The 22,440-nt window shown below is 33.2% G+C and overlaps 3 protein-coding genes across 11 annotated transcripts; 1 reads left to right on the plus strand and 2 right to left on the minus strand.

Annotated features, from left to right (window-relative positions):
- The first annotated feature begins 4,717 nt into the window (after positions 1–4,717).
- LOC18094995 (uncharacterized) lies at positions 4,718–6,639 on the plus strand. Its single transcript, XM_024593633.2, has 3 exons — positions 4,718–4,912; positions 6,059–6,166; positions 6,302–6,639. Exons 1-3 carry the CDS (start codon positions 4,850–4,852, stop codon positions 6,521–6,523), a joined length of 393 nt encoding a protein of 130 aa, XP_024449401.1. The 5' UTR covers positions 4,718–4,849; the 3' UTR covers positions 6,524–6,639.
- Positions 6,640–7,274: 635 nt separating this feature from the next.
- On the minus strand, positions 7,275–11,697 carry LOC112326267 (uncharacterized). 3 transcript variants are annotated; one of them, XR_008057255.1, is made up of 2 exons: positions 10,683–10,951; positions 7,275–7,690 (listed from the first exon to the last, which is right to left on the minus strand). XR_008057255.1 is itself a non-coding variant. In XM_052446884.1 (2 exons), the coding sequence occupies exons 1-2, from the start codon at positions 11,680–11,682 to the stop codon at positions 7,447–7,449; spliced, it is 381 nt and encodes a 126-aa protein (XP_052302844.1). In that variant the 5' UTR covers positions 11,683–11,697; the 3' UTR covers positions 7,275–7,446. The 3 variants fall into 3 exon arrangements, 2 of the variants coding, with proteins under 2 accessions (XP_052302844.1, XP_024449402.1); XM_052446884.1 differs by lacking the exon at positions 10,683–10,951 and adding an exon at positions 11,552–11,697 and having other exon boundaries at positions 7,275–7,696; XM_024593634.2 differs by having other exon boundaries at positions 7,275–7,696; positions 10,683–10,871.
- Positions 11,698–14,701: 3,004 nt separating this feature from the next.
- LOC18094999 (citrate synthase, mitochondrial) lies at positions 14,702–21,143 on the minus strand. Of its 7 annotated transcripts, none has more exons than XM_024592735.2 (20): positions 20,986–21,143; positions 20,274–20,341; positions 20,104–20,178; positions 19,884–19,925; positions 19,640–19,705; positions 19,440–19,505; positions 18,909–19,022; positions 18,755–18,818; positions 18,467–18,549; positions 18,109–18,158; positions 17,952–18,029; positions 17,452–17,580; positions 17,286–17,328; positions 17,050–17,136; positions 16,043–16,144; positions 15,765–15,872; positions 15,597–15,647; positions 15,335–15,408; positions 15,172–15,223; positions 14,702–15,092 (listed from the first exon to the last, which is right to left on the minus strand). In XM_024592735.2, exons 2-20 carry the CDS (start codon positions 20,322–20,324, stop codon positions 14,994–14,996), a joined length of 1,434 nt encoding a protein of 477 aa, XP_024448503.1. In that variant the 5' UTR covers positions 20,325–20,341; positions 20,986–21,143; the 3' UTR covers positions 14,702–14,993. The 7 variants fall into 7 exon arrangements, with proteins under 7 accessions (XP_024448503.1, XP_024448494.1, XP_024448478.1 ...); XM_024592726.2 differs by having other exon boundaries at positions 20,104–20,181; XM_024592710.2 differs by having other exon boundaries at positions 20,104–20,196.
- Between the last annotated feature and the right edge of the window lie 1,297 nt (positions 21,144–22,440).

Here is a 22,440-nt window from a genome sequence, read left to right on the forward strand (position 1 = left end):
TTTTTTTAATATTAGGAAACATTCTTTATATATATAGCCCTGCTTCAAAAAATTCTTTAATTTTATTAAATTGTTTTCCTAAGCATTTTTTTTCATTATGTTATTCTAAGTAGTCCAATTGTTTTAAACAAAGAAAACCATAAGAAATTAACTAAAAATATAAACTTGAGAAAAAAAAACCTAATTAGCTGTTTAGAGAGCCCAAAAAAATTCTAGCCCGATTTTGATTTTAAAAATTTAAAATTAATTGAACCAGATCGGTTTAACCTGCACTAAAAATATTTAAAAAAACAATATCATTAACCTCTGTCTCTTTATCCTTTCAGGGTATGTTTGTGAATGTGATATAATTATTTTTCAATGTGCATTTTACTCAAAAATATATTAAAATAATTTTTTATTTTTAAAAAAATATTTTTAATATTAGCACATCAAAATAGTATAAATATATATATATATATATATATATATATATAAATTTAAATAAAATTTAGGAAACATTAGTTGGAAGACATTTCCAAATATCCGCAATGTACCCTACTTATAGCCTATCCTCCATCTCACAAGCACAACCAACATATATGCATAGGTAACTATAATTTTTCTCTTCCACAACTTATTTTTTTTCCTAAATAATTTTATCCATGGCTTTACGTGGCGTTACCTTAGCAATATATATATCCCATGGTGTTCTCATACCCTCAATTATTGAAGGCAAGACTGATTGGACAGCTCCGAACGAAGACAAGAGTAGCTGACAAATTGGAATTTATCAAAGACGACGACAGGAGAGCACTGAGACTACCACAACATATTCTTGATGCAATAAACTACACTTATTTTCCAGTGCTGTCAACTCTCTTTAAAGCAAAGCAAGAAACGGAAAGGAAACATCTAGGTGATGGTATAATATAAAAGTTTTTTGTGGTTTCATGTTTGAATTATGTGGTTGCTTATATGATAGTCACTGGAAGCTTATATGATCATTAACTTCATGGCCCGTGGGATTAGTCAAGATGCGTGTAAGCTGGCCCGGATATCCACGTTAAACTAAAAAAAAAAGAAACGGAAAGGAGGGTAGCTGAGGAATATTTTTTAACTGGTTAAATTAAAAAAAATTAGATCGAGTTTTTTAAATTTTATAATTATTAAATATTTATATGATCGTTAATTTTAGAGTTTATAAGATTAATCAAGATATGTATAAACTAATTCAGATATCTACTTTAATTATATATAAAAAAAGAGGCTGGACAGAAATACGCAGGTAAGAAAGTTAGGTTTAATGCTACATCAAAGTTCAATTACATCAATAACTTCATCTGTTCACAGCCGAATGTGAAAGCTATCTTCTCCCATGAGGAAAAAAAAAATAATATCGTGTAACAAAAAAAAAAAAGTTTCAATGTCAAGTCCGGTATTGAGCTTTAATCTTACAAGATTTAACTTGGAGGTAGATTATTTATTTAGTTTGATCAATGGTGTTTTTGGATCGGGTTTACGCATGGATCAAAACAAAATATTATTAAAAAAGATTTTTTTAAAAAATAAATACATCTTTCACATTGTTTTCTTCTATTATTTTCATGCATTTAAATAATAAAATGTTTCTCGTCTTATCTCTCAATACGTTCACAAGTTGATCAATGCTAAAGTTTACCTGTATTTAGCATTGTGATGCGGAAAATAAGTGTTTTTTTATTTGAAAATAGTTCTTATTTTTAATATTAATATATTAAAACTAATACTAAAAAATATTAATTTAATTATTAAAAAAAAAACATTGGAGAACAAAAACAACATGGGTTCCGAACAGAAAATAAAAGGGTGGAACCGGTGGGAAAGAAGAAAAGGCAAACGGCCAGCACAGCACGAGGAAAACAAAGTGAAAGCAGTAAAAGATATTTGATGATGAGTGCTGATTAAGGTAACAGCTACTTTTAAGAATAGACCTCGCACAGTGACACTCTCATGGCCCGAGATATCTCATCATGTCTTTCTTGCTGGGTTGGAAAGTTGTGGAAAGAAAAGAGGCTGTTTTTGGAATCCTCGCTGATGTAAGCATACGCATGATCACAGCCAAAAAATCAATTTTTCAGAAATCTGCTACCTTTAGAATCTGCTTCCCTTCCTCTTCCTCACAGCCCCCTCCAAAAGGACACGTGTCCACGAAGCCCCCTGTTCTTCGACACCAGAGGACCCATTCCACCGACATCTTTATCGTATTATTTGGATTATTTAGAAGTGTAGTTGTAATTGTTTTATAAAATATTTTTTATTTTAAAATATATTAAAATAATATATTTTTATTTTTTTAAAATTATTTTTTATATCAACATATTTTAATTTTAAATAAAAAAAATTAAAATTTTTAAACTGGTTGGATCACGTTTCCAAACAGTCACTAAGATAAAAGTAAAAAATCATCCACGACACGGCATATCTTGTTAAACTTGCAATATAAATAATGAGATTATAATAATTTTATAAAAAATAAATTAAAAATATAAATTAAAAAAATAAAGGAAAAACTAGTTAAGAAAAATATTATTTTAATAAATAGTATTTTGATATATTTATTAGATACGTAGAAAGAATAATTTTATAGGAAAAATGGTAAAATGATATTTTGTTCAGCAGTTTTGCTGGAACATGTAAAATAAACATTAAAAAGTTAAAATAATAAAATTTTTGGCTTTTTATTTAATATTTTTTTCATGTATTTTTTGTTTGAAAATATATTAAAATAATATTTTTTATTTTATTTTTTAAAATTTATTTTAATATCAACACATTAAATACAATAAAAATATATAAAAATAATTTTTTAAATAAATAAAATTTTAAAATACTCTAGCTCGTACGCTACCACAGAATAATATGCCAAGGTCAGGTGTGAGGTTGAGGTATTCTGCTAAAACCAGAGCAGCTGAGAGTTTGGGCGGGGTCCTTTTGTCTTTTTAAGTTTGGACAGGTGGATCAGTTGACCCGGAAGAAGGCAATGGCATAATAGACAGGCTAACCACATCGACGTGGACCAACACAGTATAGCACCATACTAGTATTTTTTTTAAGGATGATTGTATTAATTATAAAAGTTGCTACTTTCAAACCTAAAAACTTTCAATACTTTGAGTTATTTATGTTTTTCTGAAAATATGCCATAATTATCTAACTAGAATAGCTAAACTTAACTCTGAAATATATAACTCATCTGATCAGATCTTAGTTTTACTTATTAGAGATCACCAGTTCGAGTCTCACAAACTTCAGGGCCACTGAAGATTTTCATGGTCGCTAACTTTAGGACCTGTGAGATTAATCGAGATATACGCAAGCTAATCCAGACACCAACATTAATAAAAAATAAATAAAAATAGCTAAGCTTGTGTCACAAGGAAACCTCCAAGACATATTTTAATTTGAAAATAAAGCAATCAATTAACACAAACGGGATTTTAAGAGGGGTCAGCATCAATTTAATATTGTTCTCGATCATATATAAAGATGATTAATATGCTTAATCTAAGATCTCGAAAAGAATATATATATATATATATATATATATATCTTATCTAAAAGAATATAAATTGTTTCAATGAATTTATCCTAGATTCATTGATCGATGTCTAACGCAACCGACACATGATTTAATTAATTAAATCACTGTCCTGTCCTCATCAGCCTACTTGAAAAACATTCATTGCTTTATCTAAAAGCTTTGTCGCATTATCTTCTAAATACGTTTTTTATATTTTTCAATTGGATCCTTTTATCAATTTGTATTAACAGTAATTAGTTTCATTAATTCGATTGGGCGGGGGACGCTTTCATGCATGCTCCACCACTGCAACGGTTCTCTTTTAATTTTATTTAATGTGTATTTTATCCAATAAAACGAAATCTCTTCTATATAAAAATTTAATTTAAGTCCATCAGTCTGTTTGGTATTGTGATAGATGATAACTTTTATGGTTGTAGTTTGAAAAAAATTATTTTATAAAAAATACTTTTGATTAAGGTTGATTTGATATTTATGCATGTTTGGTTAAAACTGTGGTTGAAATTGAGGTTGAACAAAAAGTAATTTAATGTGTTTGGTTAAGAATGCTTTTAAAATTGAGATTATAAAATAATTTTTTTAAAAATATATATTAATATTGATGGTTTTTAATTGAAATATTGTAGATTTAATTATTGCTATTATATCATGAAATAAATAATACTTTATATAAAATGTTTTTTATTGTTCCATTAAACTATCTACAATTCTATCACGTATGAAATACATCCGACAAGGACTACAGTTTATGTAGTGTCATTGAATAATGTTTAACACGAGTTTTTCGAATAAAACACAATTAAAAATAAAAATATTTTATTTATTTATTTTACTGGGTCGGACCCGATTCAATGTATTTTTAGCTTTGGACTGGACCTAGTCCGACCGGAACAGTAGAAAATGTCTTCATTGTTCATGTGAATACTAGAGTATGGCTACACTGTTCAGTGATTCTTCCGCGCAAGAAGGATCAAAATTATGCTTTTGTAAACTTGCGGCATAGTTATAATTTATGTGGATCCTATTAATAATAAAATTATATTTTTTTGCTTAACCAAACAACAATTTATGTGGCTGCGGGTGAACCTCACCCGCAGCCACAATACCAAACTGCTTCGGTCTCTTCAGTGTAGAAATAATAACCGAACACAACCCTATTGCTTTCGGACCTAATTGATAATTATTGTATACATCAGGTACTAAATTTGAGGTTTCCCAAAAAAAAAAAACAAATTATACTGAAGAAAGCAGAGAGAGAGAGAGAGAGAGATAGAAGAAATCCAAAAGATGGCAGAAGAAGGGAAATCAGATGCACAGCTCTTTCAGCTCCTCTCCAATCTCCTCCAACAAGTAGGTTTCTTTTCTTTTTCACAGTGATTTTTTTCCTTATTTCTTCTATTAATTAATTTAATTATATGTTTTACTTTTCTTAAGTCTTGTGTTGATAATTGTTTGATTTGGGGTGTTGAAGAATGGGAATTTGACATATGATTGAGCATCTGGGGACCAATGAAATTGGGTTTTTTTTTATGATCTAGTGAAATTTCTGATCTGGGTTTTCTCAAGTTATGTCTTTTTTTTCTGATTTGATGGTATTTGCTTGAGTTTGTTGACATTCACAAGGTGTATTCTAATTCTTGATTACGAAAAAGAAGAAGAAAATCACTAAATATTGTTAATCTCATTACATTTCTCACCTATTGGATTCAGGAATTATTTGAGAATTATCCCAAGTTCTCGTTTTAGAGACATGTGCAAAATTTGATTTTGGTTTAGTTTTGTACATGTACTTGAAGAAATGATCTGTAAATCGTGTTATTATAGTTACAAATATGCTTTTATCCAAGGATCTCTTGGAGGTTTACGCAACTGAATTGCCTTCAGAGAGCAAAAAAGTGCTCAAGGAACGTCATAGAACGAAGCCTTACATAGGAGCAGGATTCCGTGGAATGTTCATAAGTACATGGGGTAGCAGCAGTTGATGCTTATTATGCAATAAGAAGCTGCATTTGATATGCTCCATGGAATGTACCAATGATGTGAACTTGTTTTTGCAATTCAGGAGTTTGTATTTTGCACACACTGTGTGGGTTGTATTGTGGTGGGAAGCGTGCTTTATTAGCCTCATTGAGCATGACTGTCTTACCCCTTCCACCTGCAGCTGAAAAGTTTTTGGCTCTGAAATTCTCCTCGAAGGACCAGCTGTCTTATTTAAGTTAACTGATCAGAAAGTCCAATTTTCCTCATGCAACTTGGCATTGTTTTCTCTTGTTAATTCGAGAGATGCCTATATAAGGAGAAGCTTCGTTTTTGTGATGGAGTTGAAGACGCAATGCATAATCATGACAGGCTGAAGGGGAATCTCTCTATGGGCTGATCCCCAGTTACAAATAGGACACAGGGCATAACTTAATTGCTTAATATTTATCTCTCGGTCCTATGAATCTTTGATCTTTTGTCAGTGTTTCTTTTCATTCACTGGTCTCGTTAATCTAGGTGGAAGCGCAATCAAACGAGGAAGAAGTTGAGCTGCGCTCCAAAATTGAAGCACTTGGATTGGAGGTTGCAAAACTTCCATCAAAGTCGACAAATAATCTTGATGAGGTACAATAAAGTCCTTGCTTTACTTTTTTCAGATGTTAAAAACCCCCACCCCCAAAAGCAATGTTCCCCTTTCAGAGTGTAACCATAAATCTTTCAAGAGTTTGCTTAATGTGGGTGCTTTGATTTTATCAATAGCTGGAAATAGCGAGAGAGTTGGATAAATTATCAGCCAAGTTAGATGATGTGGATGAAATGATATCCTCGGCTCTGGCTTCAGATCCACAGGTGCAGTCACTCTTAAGTGACACTGCTGATGTATGGATGCCAGTTATTACTGCTAACGCTGATGAACGTCGGAATTTTACTGCATCAGTTGGCAATGATAAATCCGAAGAGAAAGGAGAAAATCCCAAATAATTCTTGCAGGCCTGTTCTTATGATTTAGTTTCTGCTTCGAGTTCTGAAATGACACTGTTGTATAACCTCTTATGTCTTCCCAATATTTCTAATACATTTTGGTAATAATTTTTGTATTTTTTGTGGAAGATTTTTTCAAAAGTATTTTTTGTTTTAAAATGTATTAAAAAAATATATTTTTTAATTTTTAATGTCAAAACCATTGAAAAACAATAAAAAATAATATTAATTTGATATCTTTTTAATCAAAATATACTTTTTAAACACAAAAAAACAAAAAACAAAAACTAACACATTTTTAAATACTCGCTTAACCTTCCCTTTTAACAATAAAATACCATGCATTAGCTAATGTACCGTGGAGCAGGTCACTGGTACCGGAAGGACAAGTTAGCTCTCTGGATTATCACATTGTGCAGAAATATCGTCTTGTTGCTTGGTCGTCTTCCTCCTTAAATCGGTGCCATGACACCCGTTTCTCTTTTGTTCTCCTATAAGTCCATTGTGTCTCAACATGAGGCCCCTATATAAGATGCTAGATAAATTAAAGCTTCTCATTGATTGTTCTCTGTACATCAACTTAGCTGGGGTTGCAAGCTAGTGCCTTGACAGGAGGAAAAAGAAGTCTCAGGCTAGTTCTTAACAGCTAATTGGCACTAAATGCATCGACTGTATTATTCTGTTATTGGGGTTTTTTTTCAAGTTTCAACTAATTGTTTGCTTTAAAAAAAAAAAAAAAAAACTAGAGCGGTTGTTTGAATCCAGGTGGAGTGATTGCAGACTTGCAGTTACAAGTACAAACTTTTTTGGGTCAACCTAGTTCTCCATTTACATGTCCAGACATCTGACATACGTGGTTTCTTGTGTCCTTGTTGAGTAGAGGTCAAGCTTCTACTCCGAAAATGAACAGTACAATATTCGATCTACTTGGAAAGCGGCACCTTAACAATTAGACCAAACAGCCACATGATGATAGACCCAAAAACCCAACATAAGAGGGAAAAAACTAGGAATCCTGCCAAAATAGTTAGGAATGGAGGACCTTGGGCATCATCGCTGGATATTGTCCCGCCGGATTTCTCTTCGCTGGAATCTCCATCAGAAGGGCTGGAGTTTGAAGCAAACACAGTATATAACCTTGTCCTTAACTGCAATCTTGCGGCATTTCTGAACCTGGACCCAAAAGAAATTAAAATACTTGATATAAAGTGCAAAGGCATTGGTTTGAGCAACAGCACACAAGTACTTCACCAACAGATGTGTACACAAACATGTAAAACAAATATCTCATTTGAAAAAGCTACGAGCATAAGATATCAAGTCTTGGATACAATTCGGACAGTTTGCTAACTTTTCAAGCTATAATCAACATCTTTAGCCTCACTGCTGCTTTCTTTATGCAGCTACCATGTGGTTCCATCATTTTGTAATTAAACACTAATCCAAATGAATTTGAAATTCATCACTTCATACATATGGGATGATGATATAATCCATTCAACAACATACCAAACCATATCAAAGTAAGTCTTCATGAAGATATTAAAATAATCAAATGTCATTGGGCATTTTAACAAATGAGTTCATACCCCTTGATCAACCAAATAGGCCTTCTCCAAAAGGAGTTAACATGCCATTAAAAAAAAAAAACTATATCCACATAGACAACATCCAAAAGGTCAGAGATATAGACGCAATCCAATCAACACTTCCATTTTTCTTCTCTTTACTGTATCTTCCGGCAACCAAACTGTGTGACTATAAACCAACTCTATTGGTTAACCCAAAGCATAATTAGCATACGGAACAAAAAAGTATAATCAAATAGAACTTCGGAGGAGCTTGAGAAATTTGTAATGTTGTAAAGAGCAAGCCAAAAGAGCACATTAGTATTGTTACAATATTCAACACAAACGTATAACCCAGCAAGCACAGAGATATAAGGGCCATTGAAGACCTCAGCACTTAATCAGTGCCAAATTTAATCGGTATCAGCTGAAGCACATACTTGATAACAAGAACTAATGAGTTAGCCTAATACATGGTATCAATGCAGAGGAGACAGTGACAAATATCATTCTCATACCAAGCAAGGATATACAATCCAAGAGTTTACGCGGCCATTTGGCCCCACAATTTAGCCACCGCACAACTAATAACGTGGAAAGAGTAGGTGGAGAAACTCATATGGAAAGTTATCCATGACCATAGCAAACATTATACATAAAAAAATATTAATTATTCGACACGTATTTAGGAGAAAAAGTGTAGAGGAAGGGTGGTGTAACAATTTATTGGGACATTTAGAGCCATGATGTGGATTTCATGTTCACAAGCACATCATCCATGAATTGACACAAAGCATAGTAATTCCACAACAGTTAACAAATAAATTTACTTGAAAATTTTCTTCTCATGCATCTTAGAATCAGCATTATATTGTGATAATTATCAGTTGCTCCAAATAATACTAGGCGAGATGCCTAAAAGAAGTATGCTTATAGTAACATTAATTAATCTATTATGCAATTTTCAAATAAAATATAAAACTAAATCCAGAGTTTGTGATAAATACACATTCAATCCACGGGGTTGAATGCGTGATTTTCTAGGATCACCTTTCCAAAGATGCAAGATTTTGTAATCTCTAGAGATGTCAAAATAATAATCATAAACCTTCAAATAAGTTTTCTATATAAGCTCTCGCTCAAGGCCACCAAACGCACCTTGTTCCATTTTCATCCTAGACATTTGCTTCTTTCTCAATGGAAAAGAAACAACATGAGAGCGCCCTTTTCAAGGTAAGTGATTACTATGCCTAAATGAAATTTAAATAATTTTCAGAATCCTCAATAGAGTTTGCTACTTCTTAATATGTTTTGCTTATTGTTAGTATCAGCGTGCACGAGGTAAGCAACCCCAAATGATTGCAACCAAAATTCGAATGTGGGAAGAATTGAAGGAACCAATGACGAAAGATTTTATCAGTCTGATTAATGCTAATGACAGCAAGAAATGTGCCAACATATGTCCTAAAAGTAAGAAAGGAAAAGCTTTTGATCTGAATAAAAAACCACCAGAGAAGGACTGTGACGTAGCTTCAAGCTCTAATCATCGAGAATCAAACAAAGTTGAGCTACCTCTGTCAAAGGACAATTTGGATCTGACATTGCGACTATGCTCTGTTCATGCTTTGCCCTGATCGACATCTTGCAAGAGTACATGACCAAATCTTTGAGGTTTTCGAATGATTTTTTTCAATATTCAAACTATGGTAGTAAACACATCCAACTTTCTGAAATTCTCTTCCAATTGCTAATAATATTAGATTTCAAATTGTAATGGGGAAAAGAAATTGTTCAGAGCATTACTTGCTTATTTAGCAATATGTATTTGTATTTTAAGAACACCACTAATTAATCAATTATATATATATATATAAAAAAAAGCAAAAGAATAAGGAAGCCAAGATCTGATCCACTCATGCTGCCAATGTATGTGTCCTAAATTGCTAACATTTCCTATCAATTTCAAATGGTTAAATGCACCTCTAAAAGTACCAGGATCAGATCTCACACTTACAGAAATGAATTGTGTATTCGCAATTCATTCAATAATTGTTCAACAAAATGAGTCATCAAAATCACATTGATTCCAATGCTACCTTTCAAACTCAATCAATAAGAACTAGTACTTTTCACTACCATTCCTTTTTTATAATCCAGCACTCACCATTCCCAAATCCTTTATAAGCACTTGCAAAACATTCAGTGTAGCTTTAGAAAATGACAATGTTGTCATTCGAAAGCACCAATATAAATTTCAAAGATCTGAGCTTTCGTCCCTGAAAATGAAATCATGTTCCTTTTTTTTTTTCTTTTTTTGAACCACCAGGATATAAACTGATATACAGAATATAACTCTTCACTGCTTAAACCAAGTGCCTAAATCCAAGAAATAATGCATGCCCACAAGTGGGTTTCTACTTCAGAAGCACCAAACTACTCACTCTCTTATTTATCTAATGAGCAAAAGAAGAAAACCCAGGAAATATAAAATACTATAAAACAAAGAAACAGCTGCAAAAGCATTGATAGGCATGATGACTAATAAAAGAACGAAACAAAAAAAGAAGCAAACTTTTGGAGATTATGAACACCTGAAACTGAGAGGGGTTTGAGAGCGGTTGCTGCCAAGTTTGATAGAGTGAAAATGAGGTATGCAACTGCAACTATTTGGACCATGAAACCCATGAATCAGTTTGGGAGAAGAAAAGGAAGAAGCCATTTTTCTTCTCTTCTTACTATTTCCGATGGAAATATGATAATGGAATTATTCAGTGCCATAAAAAAAAATATTCGAGAGATTTGATGAAGGTAGAATAAATTATTCTTTAGTCCCTATATTTCAAGTGTGATTATATCTTACTACCTCATATTTGCAAACCCATAACTATATTTCTTATGAAACTAAGCCAAATTGGTTAAAAAATAATGTACTCATAGACTTTTATTTCCTCTAGTTTTTTTTTTATAGATCTTCCTAGATAACACAAATACAAAAACTCTTCTCATAAATAAATAAAAATAATATTTAATAATGCTATTTAAATAGCATATATAGTTAACATTCAGATTTAATAAATATTATTTACTGGGTTGATTAAACAATTTTAAGAGCACAAGAGATAAATTAAAGAATTTAAGAAAAAAATAAAAAATAATAATTGATTGAATTAAAATACACAAAGATAAAAAAAATAAAAATAAAATTGACACTCAATTGATTAATGAAGCTTAGGATGCCCGTTAAACTGAAAGTGTGATCAATGGGGGAGTACTAGTAAATCAGCTGCCACAATCTCATGCATATGAATGCATGCAACTCCTAATCACTCTCTAATTTATTCTTTTGATTTTTTATAAGTTGAATGATTAACTAAGTTCTATATCTTGGTTTTCAATATTTTCCTCTTCCTAGCTTGAACAGATACTTAACAGCAAATTAAGCCCTCCATGGAAGAAGTACCTGATCCTCGACTTGGATTGACGTTGTCTTCCGATCTGATACAAGACCCTACTTTGCTCATCTCCTTTCCTACGGAGGGTCAAAGAAGACAGCAATTTTATTGAAAATCGTTCCAGAAAGGTTCTTGCCATGCCATATCATTAAATATTCTTGTTTGAATTAGACTTGACTCGTTTATTTATTTTACTATACAGAAGGATAGAGCAGCTGTGGCCGGAGACGCTGTTTATTACATCAAACAACTTGTCCGAACAGCCGATGAACTCAAACAACTGGTGGGGAGAACGAAAATGAAGAAATGTGGGGTTGTCGACGTTAATACAAAGCCTACTGTTCTTGGATCACGGTATAATCACTCGTGCAATAATATTAATAATGGATCAATATCATTTTCTAAGAAGCTTACTGACGATACAGAGATAGATCGATGTTCACATTATATAGTTGATGAAGTTATCATTTAGTCCTTCACCGAAAGAAGAAGAAGTTGCTTGCTGTCTGCGTCCAAGGTTCTTGATAAGCTTCATTTAGATCTCCGGTTTGTTTCCGGTCACTACATTGGCTGCGATAACTATTGTTTTCAGTTGAAAACCAAGGTCTGGACGAACATTAATTTGCCATAACTGCATTTATTGTTATTATGAAATTTAACTTGGTCTGCTTATGTTGCGAATGTACTTTGAATTGCTTGGCAGATTAACGGAGGATCGAGTGCTGATGCGCTTACCATAACCGATAAGCTGACTGAGGTTCTGGACAACCGTTGTTCTTAACAGGGCAGGGCAAAGAAATTATGGTTTTGAAGGTGATGCTCTTATACGTTAACAAATCATCGTGCTGAGATTGAGGACTGAGAATGTGCTGATTAAGGCGTCATGAGATGCTATATATCAATTAATTTGGTCTGATTGGATCTCGTGGCTTTTGTTGCTTCTGTTGCTTGGAGTTCATAGTAGATATAAAAAATATACAGGGGATGCTGATGAGATATCACGCGACAGTACAAGAGATAATTTACTGTGGATGGATTGTAATAGTAAAATTATATATTTTTTTGTCCTTCCCCAAATCAAGTCAGAAGATTAAGTTCATGGGTTAAATAATATTTTCCATGTGATTCATTTGTTGTTCTTATTTTTAATGAGAATACAAACGTATTTTATCTTTTTTTCTTAAAAGTAAAAAACCTTCTCTGCTTTTAAAAGAAAACACTCACATATTTCGTTCTCAGAGGAGGCTTTTTGAGATTTCATGTTTTTTGCATAATTTAATTACTACCTTACACTTTATGTCATAATTAATTAATCCTTGCTGCAGGGGCATTTGTGTGTTTTCATTATTCTTAGCATAGTAAAATCACAAAATTAACCTTTATCTTGGAACTTATTGTATCGTTCTATTTTCCTTTGAATTTTTTTGTGATTGATTTTCTTTTTAATTTTACCCTTTAACAATTAGTTTTTTTTAAATTAAGAATTGTGATTTTTTCGAATATGATACTTCCAAGTTCCAATCATATAACCCGGGTCATGAGTTTTGTAAATTGACATGGTTCCCATATTTTCTTATAGACTTTTTTTCTTTTTTAGTATCATTACTCGATGTTGGTTTTAAAAAGAATAGGCTTCATGGTATTCTTCTTTATCTTTTTTATAGATTTATCCGGATCTTATGAGCTGGCCCGTTGGTTTGACGAGTTAACCTAGGTGGTTCACGCTCTTTTTTTTTTTGCCTTTTAATAACTATTTTTTTTGGATCATTTTGTGTTATTAATTTTTTATTTCATCTTTCAATATTTAATTTATTGAGAATTGATCTTTGTGGTTTTCTCATATCTAGTGTTTTCGATCAAATAGCCCGAGACACGGGTTTTATAAGCTAACAAGGGTTGGCATCGTGTTTTTTTTTTTTACTTATTTTTATCCCATATCATAATTTGACATTGGTTTTTTTTAAAATTAGGTTTCATGATTTTTTTTATTTTCGTTTCACTGTAGTGTTATCTCGATCTCATAACTTGACCCGAGATGGGCTCAAGTTTTTTTTGGCTTATAAGTTATAATTGCTATTTTTCTAATCTTTTCCATGTCATGATTCAACATTCAGCATTGTTTTTTTATTTTTTTTAAAAATAGATCTCATTATTTTCTTCATTTTACTTTTTGTCAGATTATTTCGGTCTCATAACCTGATTTATAGGTTAAACGGGTTGACCCGAGTAGTTTCATTTTTTTTTAACTTATAATTACTATTTTTTTATATGTTTAATTTTTTTCAAATTTAATCCTTCAACATAATTTTTTTACTTATTTTTCTTTTTGTTTTCATTGTTCGACACTGTTATTTTTTTGCTTTAAGATGTGGTTTTGTCGACTGAATATTATTATTCTTTAAGATGTGATTTTGTCGACTGAATATTATTATTATTATTATTTTATTCAACTTGCAGCAAAACACAGGCTGGATTCCAACCATTGATGAGGTGTGCATCAATGTTAGAGTCTCCATGGCCAGCTAACTTGATGTATGTAGGAGGGTAAGAGTTGCCAATCAGCTCAAAAGCAGGGGATTTTTTTTCACCGTCTTGAATGGGTCATGAAATGTGGCGGCGGAGAGGTTATGGCTCGATGTTGAGCACTCCTGTCCTTTCCATTAGTTCTAATCTACACTGGCAAAGTGTTTCCCCATTACACCTTTTAACCAAGGAGAGCATTCCACCTAATACATGACTGCTAATAGAAACCTCGAAAGGACAGGTTCATATTTCATGAGGAACCCATGCAGATGATTGCAGATAGTTCTAAACATGGTAGCTTGCATTAGATCGACATGAGAACCAACGCAACTCATTTCTCCATTTCTCCTCTTTGATTGTGTTTCAAGTGCACCAGCATTATATATTAAGCAAAAGCTTCAACACGATCAGAGACATGAAATGACCAACGATCATATCAGGAGAAATGAGAAAGTCAGATTTTATCACGTCCAAAAATCCAAAAAAGGTGTTGACGAAAGAGGCTTGAATCTGTGGGGGCTGATTTAAAATCGAAAATAGATAGGATTAGGCTAACAACAAATCCAGCCAGAAGGCCAGGTGAGCGGACACGGAAAACTAGGACGAAAAGGAGTGTCATGTGAGTCAAAAGGAAATGAGCAACACAGCACTATTTTATTCAATGGGCTCCATGAAGCTTTGATTCATGTTCATAACTTTACTCTCAACAAGCTTCACTATAAAAAGTTGGTATCGATCAAAATGAAATTTGGGGTTGTCACCTAGTTGTCACTGCAAATTTTGCGGAAAAAACTCAACACCTGAGTTTGAAAACGCCTGGAAATTTGACTACAATGGAACTCATTAACTTTACACCAGTCCTCTATCCAACACGAAACTCGTGTTTCTGATAAATTATTACTGAGGAAAACAGTATGGCATTCTTCTTCAGTTGGCAGGAGCTTTCTTGCAGTGATTCTCAAGCAATTCCATTGTAACACTCTTTGGCCTCTCCAGCGGCAATCCAAGAGCTCGATCCCATATCAGCTGAATGAACAAAAGTGTATCAGTAAAATCTAAGGCATCAAACAGGATCACAGAAAATGATAATGACTGTAGAACAAACCTGAGAGCAAATGCCAATACTCCTTGATACACCGAAAAGTACAGTATAGTACCTATCAAAAAGCAATTTAAAGGAGTGTTATCATCTTTCCTCATAAGTTATGTAGTTGCTATTGAAAAGTCAATGTGGTAATATATTATTCAAAGAAACATAAATGGAATACCTAGCTTCAGTTAAACCGTAGTAGTTCAGCAACACCCCACTGTGAGCATCAACATTAGGCCATGGGTTTTTAACCTAAAAGCAGAAATAAAATCCATATTAGAATAAGAAGCCACTCCCAGATAGGATTGCAGGACCATCAGAATTTGCAAGCAATTGGATCCATGGACAAAAATACAGACGATATTTTTACTACCTAAAAGACGAGCATTATTCTATGTTATTTATGTTTTCAGCCTAGAGCAAAAGGATAAACAACTTGCCTTGCCCAGCTGGGTAAGAACTGGAGGTACAACTTCATATAGCTTAGAGACCTGTAAGGTCAAAACTAGGTTAGCTAGTGAAAGAATTGTCCACGGGATTAAAAAAAACCATGTGTATTAAAAAGGCATGGCCTTGTTAATGTAACATGATCAGGATAAAGTGACAACCAGCTGGAACAATGGATCATCAGGTAAATGCTTCAATGCAAACTCCCTTTGACATGTATATCTTGGATCAGTTTTGCGTAGAACTCCATGACCAAATCCAGGAACAACCTGCAAAATAAGGGAGTGGTGAATGAAGAGAAATGTGTGAATTAAACACAACAAAAGCAGAAGCAGGACTATTGTGAAGTAACAATGTGAGAGGAACTAAGATATTTATAGATTTTGAAAAGCATCAGCCAACTGTTCTTATTTCAAAATGACATAAAGTCATAAACTACCTTTCCGCTATTTAATGTTTTCCAAACATAGTCTTTAAGTTGTTCTGTGGTTATATTCTCTCCACACTCTTCTACCACGGATTTGATCCAAAGGAGAACTTCCTGCAACCACAAAATTCTGATGAGCAAGAAGAGAAGCAATAACAATCATCTACGGCAGAAAGAAAGTGATGCCAGCATTCAAAGGAACTTGTTTTTTGTAATAGATTACACAGTTGGTGATCTTGATGTTAGAAATAAATGTGAAAAACCCTACACAGATAGCAAGAGAAACATTTTGGTTTATAAATCTATTTATGGTACAAAGAAAAGAGGGGCAAACAAGAGCAACAAATGCCTGATATATTGGTTAAGTTTTATAAGATCTCCTCATTTTTATATTAACAAGTGATTTAGTCTCAATATCACTCATGGACTTTGTACTCACAATTTGCAAAAAGGTTTTTTTTATTTCTATTTTTATATATGAATTGCTCCATTCAATGGTTTTCAGTGAAGTATTGCCTATAAATGAGAAACTCTTATTGCCAGACATGGTTTCCCACCCATTTGCATAGATATGTGACAATGTTCGGGCATCTTTGCTTTTGCAGTTACTAAGGATACGTGACAGTTTGAGTGTCTATAGCCAATACCAAAACAATCAGAACTTCTAGAGAGCATTCTTGAGTCCAGATTTTTGCTTGTCTTTAGTTCAAAAATACAACGCAAGTTGGGTACCTTATAATCTAAGAGATCCATAACTTTCAAGTTGCATATTTAGAAATCAAGCTCATTGTCAAGTGTCAACAATTAGAAATCTTTAGGGTAATATGATAGCGCCCACAGAAAGGGACAACCTAAGACCTTTGGTCCTTGTTCTTAATATATCTTCTTCAGCACAAACTAAAATGTTGATCCTACTCCAAAGCCCCAGAACAGAAGAAGAAAGGACATCAACGAAGAATTAGGTGAGAGAGAGAATAGAGAGTAAGCTGGATCAGAAGATAGGACTTAAGCTGCCATACCTGATTTGCCAAGCCATGGAGTGGCCCAGCTAAACCATTCAATGCAGCTGCAAATGAAAGATAAGGATCTGAAAGTGCACTAGCAACCTGAACACAGCACAACATTGATTCAAGGAAAACCATATGCATTAGCATTTAACTGGATAAGAAGCCATACACAATACCCCTCCCTTCCCACCAAAAAAAAGGGGGGTGAGTAGGTGAAGTCCTGGAAATGCATAACTTGAGTAACTTACCAGGTGACCAGTATGAGCACTGACATTCCCACCTTCATGGTCACTGCATCACATTAAGAAAAGAAAGAAAAATTAGCATGATAAAATGCTTCTCTGTTTACCACATGCATCACATGAAAGTCACTAGAATTTTCTTCAATCCAAGAAAAGAACAAGATATACAAACCTATGGATTGTAACATAAAGCCTCATAAGCTCTTGCATTTCAGGACTATCAAATCCCAACATGTGTGAAAAATTTCCACCATAATCCAAAGAGTCATTCATAGGAATAACTTTCCCATCTTTGTAAATCCTTCAAGAAACACGAAAAGATCAAGGAAATCAAAATCAATTTCATGAAATGTAATATTATAAGCACAGTGAATTAAGTCCCGCATAAAACACCCAACTACCAGAAATTTGTGTTTGTGTGTGTGTGTGTGTGTGTGTGAGAGAGAGAGAGAGAGAGAGAGAGAGAGAGATTTTGCACGCTCATAGATTTGTAAAAGTGGCTTAAGGATGAAAATATTCACAGAGAGTTCTTGCTCAAGAAAAAAAATTATCCCCACAATACAGGAGTAGCGAAAGTTTTCAAAACACTACATTCAACACCATGCCCCAGCCTTTTCTGATGCTATCAGGCACAATATGCAAGGTTGAATGCTGTATAAAATGCTCACTGACCTTCGATAAATATATGAAGCTACTATTGGCACACGAGCAATCAGACTAAGAGAATCCTCATATGTTGGCTCCCAGTACCTATGAATTTACATTGTTATAACACCAGCATAACACATATAACACTAATAAATGAGGAGAAAAATCCTAAAAACCTTACTTTGATTTATGAATCCCTTTTTCATAGGCTTTTTGAAATTCACTCTGAACCTGAAAGACCATCAACAAATACAAAAATACAAAAATACAAGTCAACTAACACTATTTAATCTGTCTTCTTCCAGATAATATGTTAAATTATTCAGTTAATCTTTCCCCACTCCACAATTTTATCTCTTAGAGCCTCAATTGGTCACGCATGACACAGAAAAGCTCTCAAAAAGTCATATTAGAAAATCAAAAACAATAATGGTCATTTTGAATTAGCTGAACTGTGATGATAAATACAATCTAAGCTATGATAAAAGAGGACAGAAGGTGGGCCACATATATATAAGGGTGTCAGAGCATTTCTCTACCTGTAGGGCCATAACACCAGTTGCAAACTGAGTCATTGGATGAGCAGTGACAGGTAAGGCATCAATGGCCTTAAAGACATAATCTGCAACCAAGAACAAGAGGTCATTCGCCATGCTAATCACGAATGCAAACAAAAGAATTAATACTTCCAGGTCAATAAACAGTTGAAAATCAATGAGAGGGATGCATTAAACAGGACCAGCTGCCACAAGAAATATACTGTGCCATCCAGCTGCTAAAAAACTTATTAGCGGCGCAGTTTCTCATAAAAAAAAAAAACTATGGACCTGGAACAGAGGCACGGTCACGCAATTCCTTCGATAAGGCACCGACTTGCTCTTTGGTTGGTACCTAAAACAAAAGAAGAGAAGAAATGCTAAATGATGGTGAGAGAAAATTTTCCAGAGACAAGAGATTAAGATAACTTATGATGTTGTGTACCTTTCCTGTTAAAAGAAGCCAAAGAAGACCCTCTGGCAAAGGTTCTCCACCAGGCTTTGCAGCTGGCAACAATTTTTGGCATTCAGGAATTGACATGCCCCTAAAGCGAATTCCCTGAGAAACAATGCACAATAACTGAAATGTGATGCAGGCCTATAGTAGATTTTTTCAAGTCTACTTATTTTGGGAAAAAAAAAATTGGGCTTAATCTTATTATTCTAGTTTCCTATTTCTATTATGACTTATTTTATTGGGTGTCAGTAAATGAGTACCCTAAGGAGACAATTAGTTTTCAATTGGAAATAATGACTTGGATTGTTTACAAGATTGGGCGTGCTCTTGATTTAGTCCTTTAAGATCAAGATTGTCTCTCTTATTTGTGATTTTTTTGTTTCTATTCTACATCAATTTTCTTGTTTTGATGATTTTTCTCTCATCCTAAATCAATTCGGCACCCGCTGTAATCAAATTGTTTAAAATAAGAGAAATAGAATAGTTTATGATGATTGATTAATTAATATTTATCCATACCTCATCTGGATCAAGTAATGAAGTCTCCCACAGTAATCCAGTCATTCCTCTCATCCCCCCAAGCACCTTACCAATTCAGTGAACAAATAATTCAATCAGAAGTTACACAACAAATAACAACTGTTATATTAATAGAAATTAAACAGAATTGTGACTTATTGATCTAAAAACAAACAGCAAAAGCTCAGAACTATAATTACCATGTCAACAGTAATATTTCCCAATTGAACTTTTCCATACTCTGACTTAAGCTTCTTCAGGCGCTCCTGCAACGAAATGAAAAATAAGAAACTATGAATACTTGTAGCAATCTGCAAGAACTAGCTTCATCAGATTTTGTACAAAAACTTGTTGCGACAAAGTTAATTGAGTGTAAGGTGCAAGCACCAAAAAGTTAAGACATAAGAGAAATTATCATTGCTTTTTAAACGAGGAAATACATACCTGTTGTTCTGGGATCAATTCCTTCAGCTGAGAATGAAGGTCCTAAAAATTCAAGAGAGAGAGAGAGAGAGAGGAAAAGAATCACTATAAAAGAAAACGAAGCAGATCAAATAACAAATTGCAACAGAAACCACATTGGTCCGCGTCAAAAACATCAAAACCCTAAACACCATCCCGATGATTTTTAAGATATGGAGGAGAGAGAAGAAAAGATGAGTACAAGATCAGAAGAGATGGTCTGCGTTTGAATCCATCTGAAAGAATTGCTGAGGTTTGACTGTTTCTGAACCTGATGCTGCTGCATTAATCCAATCTAATCAAATCAAATCATCCTTCTATCAAAAAATAAAAAAATGGAGGCTTGTAAAGAGAGAGAACAGCAGAAGTTACAGCATGAGAACGAAGCCTGGAAAGAAGAGGAACGCTTCGAAAGAAAACCATGGCGAGCAATCAATCACCTACACAGTCAGTCAATGAATCAAAAAAGGTTTAGGTTTTGACTAAATGAAGAATTGATCAAAAACTACTCAATCGAACGATCAAATCACGCAGGTGATCAAAGTAATACCCAATAATTGAAACGGAAGTGCAGAGAAATAAAGGGAAAAAAATACTGAAATGAAGGATGGAGAGAATGTTAATCGTAGACGATCAATTTTAGATTTATGAAATGCCTTCGCCGTTGTTTAGTCTTATTGAAAATTAAACCTTCACTTGATTGAATATTCCATTCCAATTACCATGAGTTAATACCGATATTTTTTCCCTATTTTATTTTGTTGACCAACCTACAAGTCAAACCCTAATTTTAGTTTTTTTTTTTCTTCCAAACGTTGTGAAATACTCAAATTTGTTTTATTTCATTGACACGAGAGATTCATCTATTGATTAACGAGTTTTTATTTGTTTTTAATTTTTTTGTATTTAATTTAAAAAAATGGTATAAAACTAACGTTGGATGTGTGTTTTTAAAATGATTCGATCAAAGAATTTAGTCTAAATTAATATATAAATTAATCTAAATTGATATATATATAAAAAAAAACAAAGGCATTTTGAGTGAGAAAACAGAGCAACAAAGACCAAGTTCAGATTTTCTTACCTGAGTTCTTGGAAATTTGAGGCTTCGTCGCTTTGCTAATTAAAATAATGTGGGGAGAAAGAAAAGGGGCTGGTTGAGAGAGAAAGGGGCTGGGTTGAGAGAGGCAGGGGGCTTGTGTTATTTATAGAGCCAATATAGGAAAGAGAGACCGGACACAAACAAGACCATTCTATTTTCTCGTGTACTGCTGCTATCTATTCATGTTTTTTAATATATATATATATATATATATATATATATATATATATATATATTTCTACTTAATAAAAACTAAATTTATAAGTTTTGTTTATGTTTATTATTTCTAACTTTTCCTCTCATCGTTTGATTATTACCAGCTATTTGACCCGTATATCACAGGCAATCAAATAATTATTTTTTTAAAAAATAATATACCAGCTTTTTCAATATATTTTTTACATAAAAAATCACAATCATAAAATAAGAAACTGATAATGCCTTACAAGCAAGAAAAATCATCAAAGACCTAATTACAAGCTTATTTGATTATTAATGAGAAAAAATTAGCAGAAGTGGTGTTTTATACAAAGAAAACTCATTTTTTTCACCCTATATCTATCGTCTTAAAGATTTAAAAAAACTTGATAATGCCTTATAGATAATTTAAAAATTATTAGCCCTAAGGGACGTAGTGTGATGGTAAAGAATTTAAGATCTGTATAGCATATCTCGAGTTTGAGTTAGGGCATGCATCTCTTCTAAAAGCCTTGAACAGCAGAAATTTTACTTGCTCACCTGGATCCACAAAGTGCGCTTTCTGGAGGTGGAGTTTTCTCGAATAAAAAAAATTAAAAATTAGTTCAAGAATAAATAAATAAATAAATGTTCAATGTGGCCATAAAATAATGCAATTAATGAAAACAATTGTTGTTCAATTTGGCCATAAATAAAGTAATAGATGAGAAAAAGGTTCGATAATCAAGATGAAAAAAGAATCACCGAATAGAGTTTCTTATAATAATTATAATTGTCTGGCCAATTGCCCTTTGGACAAATCATACATGAGCGTGCCACATATTCAAATGTCAAAGAGGTATCGAATTTTGACCAGGCACTTTTCATTAGTTGGTGGTGGGCTATTTACGTCATATTTGGATAAATAAAAGTTGAAGTCAATCACATCAGCAAAAATCTGCACGTTTCCGCAGAACTGGTTGGCAGGGGATTGTTGCCCTCGCTTTGATTGGCTGAAAAAGGTGGCACCAATATTTTACAGGAGAATCGCTCTTGATGCCAGGTGTAAGATGCTTATTCTGGCATAACTGAAGCAAAGCTCGCCTGGAGCACATATTGTCTGGTGGATGAATGCTGATGCCCATGTGATGGAGAATTTAGAGCCTTGACTGTGAGTATGATTGTAATTGTTTTTAATATAGTTATCTTACATGACTTGGTAATTAACTTGGTAAAATAATTAGTTCATAATTTTTGTGG

Source organism: Populus trichocarpa, chromosome 1 (assembly GCF_000002775.5).
Source record: "Populus trichocarpa isolate Nisqually-1 chromosome 1, P.trichocarpa_v4.1, whole genome shotgun sequence".
NCBI lineage: Eukaryota > Viridiplantae > Streptophyta > Magnoliopsida > Malpighiales > Salicaceae > Populus > Populus trichocarpa.

What these genes read in the sequence shown, in the direction of transcription:
- LOC112326267 (XM_052446884.1), bottom strand. Translation starts at nt 11,682, where the DNA reads ATGGCAAGAACCTTTCTGGAACGATTTTCAATAAAATTGCTGTCTTCT. An exon ending in CAATCCAAGTCGAGGATCAG is followed by an intron (nt 7,697 to 11,551) that starts GTACTTCTTCCA and finishes TTTTGGGTCCAG; the next exon opens with GTTCAGAAATGCCGCAAGAT.
- LOC18094995 (XM_024593633.2), top strand. Translation starts at nt 4,850, where the DNA reads ATGGCAGAAGAAGGGAAATCAGATGCACAGCTCTTTCAGCTCCTCTCC. An exon ending in TCTCCAATCTCCTCCAACAA is followed by an intron (nt 4,913 to 6,058) that starts GTAGGTTTCTTT and finishes TCGTTAATCTAG; the next exon opens with GTGGAAGCGCAATCAAACGA. An exon ending in CGACAAATAATCTTGATGAG is followed by an intron (nt 6,167 to 6,301) that starts GTACAATAAAGT and finishes TTTTATCAATAG; the next exon opens with CTGGAAATAGCGAGAGAGTT.
- LOC18094999 (XM_024592710.2), bottom strand. Translation starts at nt 20,324, where the DNA reads ATGGTTTTCTTTCGAAGCGTTCCTCTTCTTTCCAGGCTTCGTTCTCAT. An exon ending in AATTGATCCCAGAACAACAG is followed by an intron (nt 19,706 to 19,883) that starts GTATGTATTTCC and finishes ATTTCGTTGCAG; the next exon opens with GAGCGCCTGAAGAAGCTTAA. An exon ending in TACGGTTTAACTGAAGCTAG is followed by an intron (nt 15,224 to 15,334) that starts GTATTCCATTTA and finishes GCTTTTTGATAG; the next exon opens with GTACTATACTGTACTTTTCG.